General features: G+C 42.0%; 1 protein-coding gene across 1 annotated transcript; it reads left to right on the forward strand.

The window, feature by feature from the left end:
* The first annotated feature begins 5,019 nt into the window (after positions 1-5,019).
* On the forward strand, positions 5,020-12,178 carry LOC134202914 (serine/arginine repetitive matrix protein 2-like). The gene is made up of 6 exons (XM_062677925.1): positions 5,020-5,091; positions 5,577-5,659; positions 8,185-9,648; positions 9,710-10,233; positions 10,301-10,444; positions 10,889-12,178. Exons 1-6 carry the CDS (start codon positions 5,078-5,080, stop codon positions 11,561-11,563), a joined length of 2,904 nt encoding a protein of 967 aa, XP_062533909.1. The 5' UTR covers positions 5,020-5,077; the 3' UTR covers positions 11,564-12,178.
* The last annotated feature ends 406 nt before the right edge of the window (positions 12,179-12,584 follow it).

Consider the following 12,584-nt stretch of genomic DNA (forward strand, 5'->3'; position numbering starts at 1 on the left):
TTTAAGTTCTGTTCGCAATAGGAAATCTGAGAAATTCTTGTTTTTGCTCAAGTGCCATACACTTCCTTTTTGTCCTCTTGTTTCTTTAATTTTCGAATGATTCGTTTATGTCCACTTCCTGCAAATTCATCAAACTGAAACGATTGGGATAAATATGAAGAGTGAGACTGTCGACAAGTTCTTTGGTTTGTTTCACTACTTTTTGGGATTTCGGACCATGAAAGCAAAGACAAAAATTAGTCTTTGATGAAAGTATCATCGAATGAAAAGTATCAAGTGTTAGCCTCATGAAACCTACTTGGATACCTAATCTAGTCTTTGATTACAGCGTCGATACACTCAGGTCCGATTCCACCGTGTGCAGCCAACGTGTTCGTCGCCTTCCACGAAGTCACCGGCCTCTATCCGGTCCCTGTTAAATAAACGCTTATTAGCTAGGAAAATTACTGTAATGTAATTATGCTAATTTTGCGCTAGTATTGTCGGATAGTGCATTGTCCACTAACACTAGCTGTCTTGGCCGAGCCGAATGCCTTTGACATTCGTCGAATATCTGAATTTTCACGGGCTATGAACTCACAAGTAACTCTATAGTGTCAGGGTTGTAAATATTCGGCAGCACTGGATGAAGGTGATGTTTTTTTATATCATTTTTTTATTTTCTTCCTGCTTTGAAATCAACCTCACATTTCCGGAGAGGCAGAAAAGTAAACAACAGAACTCACATCACCCACAGCCGCGAAGATGAAATTTACCACAGCAAAATGTACACATTCACCCAGCAAATTGAAAAAAATCACCACGCGTTTAAATGGGCCACTCACAGTCATACGGTAAGGCGCGAACTGAGCAGCATGTCAGAGCAACTTGTGAGTGGCTGAATGCGAAATTGAATAGTCGGTGTTGGAAATGATTTTTTGGCTGCACCCAGTCGCACTCACCACGGCGGCGATGAAGGCGACAGCAGATTTTACTGAGATCCATGTTTTTCACTGCATTGACTGTGAAATATTTCTACCCTGATAGTGATACATAGACGAAGAATCAACAATTCGTATCATATTTACATATTTTACTTCTGAATAAAAGCAACATCTGGTCATGGTTTACTATCATTGGCTATTTTTCCAGTTTCAAGAACATGGATCAAACAACAATATCAGAAAATCTCAACCATAATTCATTCGCATCGCTATAGTTTTTGTATACTTTACTTTACTGTGCATTTACTCTTTTACTTCTTGTGGCTCTTCGTCTATCACTACCGAAGGCCAAACTGTTTTGTTTTCTTTCTTAATTAATTTCTTTTTTGTCTTTTTCTCAGACCATCTTATACTTTTGCTTCTCCATCTATTTCCACCGGAGAGCAGTTCTTTTTCTTTTTTTATATCACATTTTCTCTTCTTTTTTCATTCCTCTCTTTTAATTTATTTTTCTCCTCCTTTCCCTCTTTTACACAAAAAATAGCTACTAACTGCGCCATGTCGTGGCCGAGCGAATGCCTTAGACATCACTATGTGGTAGTAGCAGATTGTATTAATGTTTGCGAAACAAAAATGGATTATTCAAATCCAAACGAAACTGTTGATCAAAGGCACACTCCAATTTGTGCCCTTTTCAAAAGATTGGGCACATGATGCCATCCAACCAGCCGGTAGGCAGTTGTTCATCCTCCCATATTTTTTTTAAAGTGTGTGAATCGATTGATACAGCTGCAGCTTCACTGTTTTTCAGCTTGTCTAGATCCTCATCCAGCGTTGGCGGTTCCACAGCTTGACCGTCACCGACGCTGTCCATTCTGTCCATCCTTCTCCTTTCACCTTCATTTTCACCGTTCAACAAATCTTCGAAGTGCCTCTTCCACCTGGCTACTACCATAGACTTCTTCTTCTTTTTGGGATTACATCCTCACACTGGGACAGAGCCGCCTCACAGCTGTTCATTAAAGCACTTCCACAGTTATTAACTGCGAGGTTTCTAAGCCAAGTTATGTACCATTCGTATATCGTGAGACTAACACGATGATACTTTTATGCCCAGGGAAGTTGAGACAATCTCCAATCCGAAAATTGCTTAGACCGGCAATCGGGAATCGAACCCAGCCACCCTCAGCCAGTGGTGGAAATCTGCGAATCTTACTCACAAAACAAGAAGTAGGCAATGCAAAAGACTCGCGAACATTTGTTTTGCCTTTTTCGGGTTCATTTGCTAAAAGTCATAAAACAACCTCGGAACTTATTTTTCACTGATGTTCGAGCAAGAACACAATTGTTTATTGTTATTGTGTTTATGTCAAGTCAAATCTATCCATTGTATTCGAGGTAATCACAGAAACTCGCGACCGTGTTTTTACTCCCGAACAAAAAACAGCCCGGCTTTTTGTTTTTGCTCTGCCCGTACTCGCGAACAAAGCAAGCGCCAGAAAAATGCTGCAGTAGGTTCGCGCGAGTATGGCATTTTTGGTAGGCCCAATTACACTCTTTTCTTACTCGTGAAGCGAGTATTTCCACCACTGCCCTCAGCATGGTCTTGCTTTGAAGCCGCGCGTCTTAACGCACGGCTAAGGTGGCCTACCATTATTCGTCTGTCAGCAAATTCTCCTCTCAGTCATTGCACATGGCGGATACTGGTACCGTTTTATGCCGCACAATCATTGGTAAGTATATAGAAGATATCAACGACGAATAAAATGTTCACGATTGGAAGCTTGGAGCATGGAGCTGCAAGTCGCTAGGTTTCGCAGTATAATCTACGATGAATTCCGACGTCGTGGCGCTGCAGGAAATCTGATAGACAGGACAGAAAGTGTGGAAAAGCGGTCATCGAGCAGCTACCTTCTATCAAGGCTGTGACACCACCAACGAGCTGGGAACCGGCTTCATAATGCTGGGAAAGATGCGCCAACGCGTGATTGGGTAGCAGCCAATCAACGCAATGATCAACTATAGTATCGTCAATAAAGGGACACCCGACGTTCGAGAAAGAAGCGTTCCATGCAGAGCTTAAGCGGTAGATGCCCGCTGCGGGACATCAAAATCGTCATCGGCGACATGGACGCTAAGGTAGGCAGAGAGGAAATGTATAGACCGGTCATTGGACCGAATAGTCTACATACCGTATCGAACGACAACGGCCAACGATGCATAAGCTTTGCAGCCTCCCGCGGAATAGTCCGAAGCACATTCTTTCCCCGCAAGAATATTCACGAGGCCACATGGAAATCACCTAATCAAGAAACGGAAAACCAAATTGACCACGTTCTACTCGAAGGTAAATTCTTCTCCGATATCACGAACGTCCGCTCTTACCGAACTGCGTATTCGCGAATTTGAAGCAAATTCTGCTCTTCCCTCCTATGAGAAATCCCATTGCTATCTGTCAGAGTTTGAGTGAAACATGGCCGCCATTTCCTCCTCTCTGTTGCTCTATACTGTAAAAACCCATAAAGAACTGCCATTGGTTGTGTGAAGAATTTTGCTTCGACTTCGCGAATAGGTCACTGCACGGAAAAAACTCTTTCTCTTTCGTTCTTCATAAATTTTGACGTTTACTGGCCTTGTTGTTTTCTAATTTCTTTGCAGTGAGAAAGAGACAAAGTAGTCCGTGCAGTGCCCTATATTGAATCCGACCACTGCCACACTGCAACGGTGCCGCGGTCAAAACTCGATGGTGTACACGTTCTTATCGGATCCCTATTACTTTTCTCTATATCATTGAAATACATGTAAAATTAAAAAAAAACGATCATTCGATGATCGATAAATTCAGAAAAGTATGGACATCACTGCACTGTCGAATGTCAACTTTTCAACTATGCATGACTGTTACTGTAGGATGGCAGGAAGATTTGCTAGAATAAACAACAAGAAAACATTTTTTTGTTAAATATCTTGGCTGTGCATATGCACAGCATATGTTTCGAAATGGACAAATTGATATGAAATTTGCGAAAAAGAATCCACGTGTCTTGGAGGGACTCGAACCCTCAACCTCCTACTCTCTAGATAGGCGTGATAACCCCTACACAACAAGACCACTTAAAGGTCACGTTTACGGAAAAGCCATCAGAATCCGAGTACCAACCTCCACCGCGGTTAGCTCTCTTTTTTGCAAATTGAATATCTTTCGGATGCTTGATTTGCCCAATCTCCACATGTGCTTTACTGTTGTATATCCACAGTCAAGCGAGTGCACATTGTTTATTAAACGAGAGGATCGCATTCCATGCCCCCAGTAACGGGCTGGGCGGGACGGTATAGAATGCGAATTCAATCACACTCTGCTGTGCCAAAGGCTTGCTTGGCTAAAGCATTTGATGAGTTTGATTGCCTTTACGTAAGCGGTCGCGTGTACTCAGACGACTAATGACGGTGAAAGACCGACACTTGATTACAATTAATGAATTATTGGCAGTGGCTGATTTGCTACTCGCCGCTTCCACTTCCAGGCGCTATCGTATATGCGCAAACAGCCAGCGAAAGTTAATCGCCAGAAATTTGTATGGCGAAAGACATCTAACGCGGGTTTTCTCAAAATTAGAATCTTTTCATGAAAAACTATTCGGTACCGGTTATGTAGGAAGGTGTCCGCTACTACGCCTACCAAATATTTTTTCGATGAAGGTGCTAAATTTTGAGAAATCGAGCCTTAGATACCTTTTGCCATACTGATTTCAGAAAGTTATCTCCTAGTGTGCCGCTGTAAGCATGCTCAAAGCAGGCGATTCATTGCATATTATTCGGCAACTCGGCCGTACGAAACCCATTTTTTTTTCTTTTTCGCAAATTTTATATCAATTTGTCCATTTCGAAACATATGCTGTGCATATGCACAGCCAAGATATTTAACAAAAAAATGACGACCACAGTTTGCTGAATGATTTTTCATTCAACACATGGCGGGTGATTCGGTTCAGTGTGTGCCGCAGTAAACATGCTGCGTTGGGAATCGGATTGCGTGTCTACTGTGGTAGTCATTTTCTACCTCACCTTGTATGTGCCGTCCGTGTACGGAGCAGAGACTGCAACGGCTGTCAAAATTTTCCATCAAATTGTCAAAACAAAAGTGGTTAACCAAGATGTCGGATTTGAAGTAAGTTTACGCTGCTTGTGTGGCGTCGTAATTATTCGCTAAATTTCGCATTCAATCTAATTCGATTCGGAGTGAAAACCGTCGGAAAGTGTTCCGCCGATTGTTGTGCAGTGTTTGTGCTAGAAGTTGGCCTGTTTCCGAGGCGGGTCTCCTTGTAACGGTCGATTCCAGTTCGGCTTGTACATGTGTTTTTTCTACTTATTCTTGTAGTGTTGGTAGAAAACAGCAGGAGGACGGATCAAGAATATTTTGATTCCTTCGGGCGTTTCGTGGAAGCTAAAAAGAAGCAGCATTTTATGTGCCTTCTAGGACGGTGGCATTACCGATTCGCGTAATTCCTAGTTTGTGGTTAATTCACCCGAATTGGGGAAAGTTCTGCGAAATTATTCCATCCTGATGCGGAATTGTCAAGGACGGTACTAAAATAGTTTTGTGCACTTCTTTTTCACGTTTTCACCTGGCCGTGCCTGTTCGACGATGTCCAGTGATGACTTGCTCAGCTACGAGCTGGCGGAAGGTGAGGATCCGGCCCTACTGAATGAGGACGACCTGCTGCTGTCCGACGATGGTAAGTTGGGTGATGTTTTGGTTTGATGTGGGACGACAACGGAACGATACGACCGGGGAATGGGAAATCGATTTTTGTTGCAATCGATGATGGGTTGCATCAACAATCGGACCAAATTTTCATATACGTATGATGACATCCTTATAGTAGTTTGATATAGAAAGTTAAAACATGATAAGCTTGTACAAATTATTTATTTGTCGCATATGAAACGTCAATTTTTTTTTTCTTAATTTGATTATATATGTAGTGTCAAATTAGATTTTAGTCATTAAAAGTGTATTAATTAAATAAGTTTTGTTTATTGATGACTATTTGATTCAAGTTTTTCATGACATTTTTTCATTTTGTTTGGATTGATATAAATTGGATTTTCATGTGCTTTCCAAAAAATTTACTATTGATATTTGCATAACTCAATTTACTCGCAGTAGTAGTAAATAATTAAAGAGCAAATTGGTCAGATATATTTCTATGTTCAAGGATTAGCTTCAATAAGCAGGATCAAATTATTAGATCAGGAAATTTTTTCCAATGTTCATTAAAAATTAAAACTCCAAGATTTTTAATTTTGGATACTCAACACCGACATGATTAGACTTTTTTAGTGTTATATCGAGGTACGTTTGTAGGCCTTTGCCGTCAAACCTGATCGATTTTCAATTAAGTTCTCTAGCCTCTTCTATTTTTCCCTTGCCTTTACTTTCTTATTCCACTAAATAAAAATTATTGAAAATTGTTATTTTGTTATTCTGGATCCGTTTTTGAAAATAAAATATTAATCACAGAGCTGTTCCCAACTTAATTTAAAAATAGAAAGCTTAAAATTGCATTAAAAAAAGGCTATTCAAAGCTTACTTCGTTGCACACTCTTACGTGAGGTTAGAATGGAAAAAATGATTTGTGTTGGATTTCCATGAACGAGATTTTTAAAGATTGTTCACAGTTTAGTGTTAGGTGAAACGTATTGGCTTCAGTTGTTTAAAAGCAGAGTGCTAATTATAGCACAATATGTTTAGCTCAAAAGATGTGTTTTTTATTGGGCCTCTTTGTCTTCGATACATCATACACAACTGATTTTCATCCCTTACAATAAATGTAAACATTCAAAATACGTTATCATTGGGCTACCTTTGCTAGTTATTGCCAAAAAATACTTTATTACGATACCTACAATAAAAATACGATTTATGTAGAAAAGATTTTTTTTTGCTAATTGTATAACATTTCATATCTTTCCAACAGTAGTGATTTTGTAACGGAAATTCATAAACAGAGGAGGAAACTAAAATTTGTTCTAGCATCAATTCCTTCTATTTACCTACATTTAAATTATATCTTAAAACATATCTGTTAGTGACTTCTTAGTATTGTGAAGGGAAAATGATGATATTCGTTAGTTATCTTGAAGTATATTTCGTAATCTGTAAACAAAATTACAAATGATTATGTAATCTTATTTATTTCGTTAATTGTACGTACTCATGAAAGTTTGTGATTGTTTCAAAGCAAATACAACACTGGCTGTGATATAACAAATATTCTGGATATATTTTAAAATAAACTCCTATGTTCAAAATGTTTATCGCATTATGGCAATCATTCTTTTTTTTTATCGTTACGTTCTTGTTATTGCTGACTAAAATGGTTACACGATATATCCAAAGTCTAACAGAAACACAGCAAAATATAATGAGAAATGTTCAAAGTTAATTTTATAGAATTGCTTATAAAACACTCCAAATTTATGTGAAGCTTATTTTGTAAGTAGTGTACTGTAAGAAGTAAAGGGTAAAGTAACACAGATAATAAGACGTATTTATTGTTTTATTGAATACAGTTGAAAAATAAACTTTTTCCTTAAATAGGGTGCAATCGACTGAACATCGTATGGTTAAAAGATTGCAAATTATATTGAAAAATATTGTGATCTTTGTAAGAACAACAAATTGTACTCCTAGTAGTGTTAGTTTTATATAAATAAATGACTGATATTAATAGTGAATCTTCTATTTCTATGGGAATATTTTAAATGTATTGTAGTTACTTATGGTATACAATTATGAATTACAATGGACTGGTGTGATGCCCTAAATCTAAATTAATCAAACATAATTGAATAATAGTAGTCTAATGCCGTTGCACAATAATGACAATAGGTCAGAGAATGATCCAGCATAGTTTATTTATACTTTTTGGTGAGTAGATAATAAAATGATAAAGAATCGATGGAGCAAAACTTGTACCTTCAAGAACAGTTTATTTATCATGGCTCCTAAATCGCAGTATTTTAACCTTTGTTTTGTTTCTATTTTAATAATCCAACACCTAAAACATCTCACAGGTTCACCACTTCTATAGACAAAGTAGCTATTTGAGAGAAGTTACCAAACCGTTACCAACCTCACAGGCAATCTTCTTCCCAGTCCTAGAGCTAGTTTTAGAACTTCAGTCAGAAAGCCAAACTTTAGGTAGCGACAACTCCTAGATTCAAAACGCCCAACGTTTTCTTATCGTTTATCCAGAGAGTGGCATCAAGCTCGAGCAACACGAGGAGGAGTTCCTGCTCAGCGAATCGGAGGACTGGGTTGCCAAACAGCTTGCGGCCAAGGAGAAGGAAGCAGCTCAACGATTGTCGAAGAAAGTTTCGGATCTCACGCCGCCGACGACGACGACGCCTACCGTCGTTCACGCCTCAAAGGAAAATGCAGCCCAGGTGCAGCCTAGGAAGGTCACCAACGTAAAACGGATTCCACCGTCGCAGCAACGTAGTGCGAGTCCAAAAGAACAAACACCTTCCATACCGGAAGTGAAGAAAGAAATTATCAGAACTGAAATCGCGCCGCCAGCAAGTGCCCCAGCTCATCAGGAACTGGACGCGATAGTGAAAGAAGAAGCACCTTCAAGCCAGGAGACGATTTTGCCCGCATCTACGGAATCCGAATCCGGCAGAGATACTACAACGGATATATCTTCCGTTTCTGGCTCATCTCTAGTTCCGGAATCGGCCTCGGGCACCTCTCTGTTCACAGAATCCTCTTCCGTCTCACAAACGGATTTGGACATTACACCTGCCCGACAATCCACTCACAGGGAAGAAGAAACGGATGGCGTTTCTTCGCAGGACTCACGAGTAGCGGATGCCGAAGCTTCAAAAGTATCTTTGAATGAGAAAGCCAAATCCTCCAGTCAGCTCTGCGATACCACTTCGACCGAGGATGTGTTGGACTTGTATGTCACAAATCAAGACCGTGAACAGGATTTCTCCTATGACACGGATGAATCCACGGAGAAGCGTGACTGGAAGCATGAGACGAGTAACAAAAATTCATCCGCTTCACACCAGTCACAGCAGCCCCTTCGGCCACATTCAAACAGGCCGAACAACTTCAAACATTCCGGCGATTCCAGTGGCTCTTCCTCTGGAGAACAACATTTTCCACCCCTTGGAATGCTGCCACATCCGGGAGGACCCGGAGGATACGGCCCAGGACCATTTCGTGGTGGTATGCGTCCACGTTTTCCGCCGCGACCAGGTTTTCCGGGTGATATGAACAATTACCGCAACAATCGTATGAACTTTCCGATGGGAGGTAGGCCTCCATTCCCACCGCGCGGGCCTCCGTTTGATCCCATGATGCGACCAGGTATGATGCGACCTGGCGATCGCATGCCCTTCGACCCAATGCGAGGTGGACCCCGTATGGGTCCCGGTGGACCAATGTTTCGACCAGGTGGCCCTGGTGGACCATTACCCGGTGGACCACCATTCGGCCCAATGGGTGGACCAGGAAGAGGCCCCGAAATGCCCCCTGGTGGCCCTCCAGGTCCGATGGGTGCCATTCAACCGCACCCGCCTCCATTGCTGGGTTTCGATACTGCGCCCCTGGCAGCAACCACCCCTGCTGTTCCTGTGATTTCCGCACCGGTTCTACCCAGAAAGGTGTTAATCAACCCAAACTTCAAAGGAGGCGTTGAGGCAGCAACTAGTAAGAAGCACCAAATTCCAATATGCGACAAGTTATTCACAATTTTCTTCCTTTTCTGCAGATCAATTGATGCGCGATGCACTAAGTAGTCAACAATTTCTAGCTAATATAAACAGCCGTCCAGTCAGCGACGAGGAGCTGCTCCGTCAGCAGGAGGAATTCATCAACAAAAATCGGATTGAAGTGGAGAAACGCCGCTTCGAGCGGTCGCCATCCCGCGAGAGAGAACGAGAGCGCGAACGCGATCGGGATCGAGATCGCGAAAGAGACCGCGAGCGCGAACGGGAGCGAGAACGCGATCGGGACCGTGATAGGGAACGCGAACGGGACCGCGGTCGCTCGAGGGAACGGGAACGCGAACGGGACAAAGAGCGCGACCGGGAACATCGTGATCGTTCGCCACGGGAACGATCCAGGTCTCCGCGGCGTCATCGCGCTGGCAGTCGGGACCGGGACGCAAATCGACCGCCGAGAAGGAATTTCCCTTCGCGGCGACAGGGCAGTCGCGATCGTGACGACGACAGTCGGTATCCGAAGAGGCGGAAGAGCGGGGATTACGGGGACAATCCGAGGGGTAACAGTGATGTAAGTTGTGGATTTGCGGGAAGTTTGCCGTTTATGACAAAAACTTGTTTTTCAATTTTTTTCGCAGAGAAAGGACGACGATGAAGATCCCGAAATTAGAGCGTATCGAATGGAAATTGAGAAGCAGAAAGCTGCTCGGGAGAAGATTATTCGTGATAAGGAGATGCGTCGGAAACAAGCGGCGGAAGAGAATAAGAAACCGAGAACTTCGGTGAGTAATGTTTTGCAGGAATGAATTCATTAGGTCCAAATTAATATTTGTACAAGTGGCATTTAGATTATCACCCTCTGTATGAATATAAAAAAAATCGTATTGATCAGCTTGTTAAACTTTAAAATTGTTCAATATTGTGATAGGGGAAATGACGGCTTTGGCAGGTTTTGTTCTATTATTATCAGGAGGGTTTTCTATAACCAATTATGCTCAAATTTGGCCTAAACATTCTTTACATATCAAAGAATATTGTGGCCGAATTTCATAAAATTTGGTCAACAAAAATCCCCCTGACAATAATAGAACAAAACTTGCCAAAGCCGTCATTCCCCCTACCTATTATTTTTATTTTTTCTTCAAATAATGGAATCTGGTTAAGAAAATTGAAATGAAATCATTGCACTAAGTAACAAATAATAAATACACCAACCTTTTTCACAGGATCGCAAATCCGAGGAACCTCCCGCCAAGTACACTCCGATCGTGGTCACCGAAAAGAAGATCATCTCCCTCAAAAAGAAATCCGAATCAGATAGTAAGTCGCCATCGGATCGCCACTCATCGTCCAACCATGCTACGTCCTCATCGCGTAAGCCCGCTGCACAGTCGGTGGAGTCGTCTAAAAAGGCACCACCGTCGTCCGCCAACACCACCACCACCACCTCTTCGTCCGACAACGATTCGTCGAAGTTGACCTCGTCAGCACCCCCGTTGTCACCGGGCTCACCAAAACGCAAAGTCATCGACAATCGGGACGAGCTGGATCTGTTTCTGGACGAGTACGAAGAGGAGCTGCTGCGGGAGCCGACCCCATCGCCTCCGCGGGAGAAACCTCCTCCGCCGGTCAGCAGCAACCGAGATAGTGGGCGCGAGGGTCGCGACAGTGGACGAGATGGTCGGGGAGACGGCCGTGACAATCGCGATCATCGGAGTGGTTTCGGCTCCGGCAGCCGGCGTATTGTGCTTAAACCAGTTTCGGGATCGGATTCACGCCAGAGCGATAAAGACAAAGCTCCGCCGGCGAAGAAGTCCAGAGTATTTGATAGGCTAGATAAGCGGATAGGGGTCAATGATGCCGACAAACGCAAACTACAAAGGTTAGTCAAGGACAACTGAGACAGCTCAATTGACAAGGGAACACAGATTAATGTACTTGCGTGCACGTGTGGTAAAGACTTGGATTTGGTTTCCTATACTTTTATGTTCATTCTTGTGTTCGTATCAAGATTGTTCTTTGGTGTAACAAGTGTAAGTTGTTGTTCACAAAGTACCCACACTTCAGTATGTTATGACCTAGGATTAGGATTTATAGTCGCTCACAATCCGTGTGCAGTAGCAACCATTTTAATTTATTTGCTAAGACATTTTCGTTCTCACAGGAGAACGAAATTACAACACATCCTTGGTATCCTACAGGTGGGCTCAATCGCCTTACATTATTTTTTGATGAATCGCCAATTTGTTACGCGATAACAAACGAATAGCCCGGCATAAATTCACGCGCGTTTAACTTCCTACTAGCTGCTTTTTTTAAATACCATTTATTGTAAGCAAAACCTATTGTGTAACGACGAAAGTTGAGAAAAACTGTGAAAGTTAGTCTTTAGGCATTAACAAATTTTCAATTAAGCTAGTTCATAAAACCCCCATAAAAGGTAATCTTTACGCTGACAAAAAATAGTGACAACTAAAGTGAAAAGTACATAAATGCATTGCGCATAGCAACAGGTACCTCTCGAGCCTGAAATAGTTCTCGACAGTTAGAGAGTGAACAATCCTTCGACGCCACCCAACAACGCATCGATATGGTGTATTATCTCGTTCCCTATATTCTCCCCCCAACAGGATGTCGCCGAAGGTTGTCGCTGCAGATCATCGCACCAATATCGGAAGTTCGGTGTTTATCGTTTAACGCCGTTGCGATAAATACAATCACTATGATGACCGAAGCCGACCACGGCGACATAAGAAATCAAGAGGAGCAAACGCAGTAGAAAGTAATGGTGAACTCATAGGCGTTGAATGGCTGGTTGGAAAGTTTTGTATTTTTGCACGCGGTGAATTATTATATTTTTGATATTGTGTAGGTTAGTACATTGTTATTGTAAATATATTTTCCACATTTTTTTGTATAATT

The sequence above is a fragment of the Armigeres subalbatus genome, unplaced genomic scaffold (genome assembly GCF_024139115.2).
Source record: "Armigeres subalbatus isolate Guangzhou_Male unplaced genomic scaffold, GZ_Asu_2 Contig152, whole genome shotgun sequence".
Taxonomy (NCBI): Eukaryota; Metazoa; Arthropoda; class Insecta; order Diptera; family Culicidae; genus Armigeres; species Armigeres subalbatus.

What these genes read in the sequence shown, in the direction of transcription:
- LOC134202914 (XM_062677925.1), top strand. An exon ending in CCTGCTGCTGTCCGACGATG is followed by an intron (nt 5,660 to 8,184) that starts GTAAGTTGGGTG and finishes TCGTTTATCCAG; the next exon opens with AGAGTGGCATCAAGCTCGAG. An exon ending in AGGCGTTGAGGCAGCAACTA is followed by an intron (nt 9,649 to 9,709) that starts GTAAGAAGCACC and finishes CCTTTTCTGCAG; the next exon opens with ATCAATTGATGCGCGATGCA.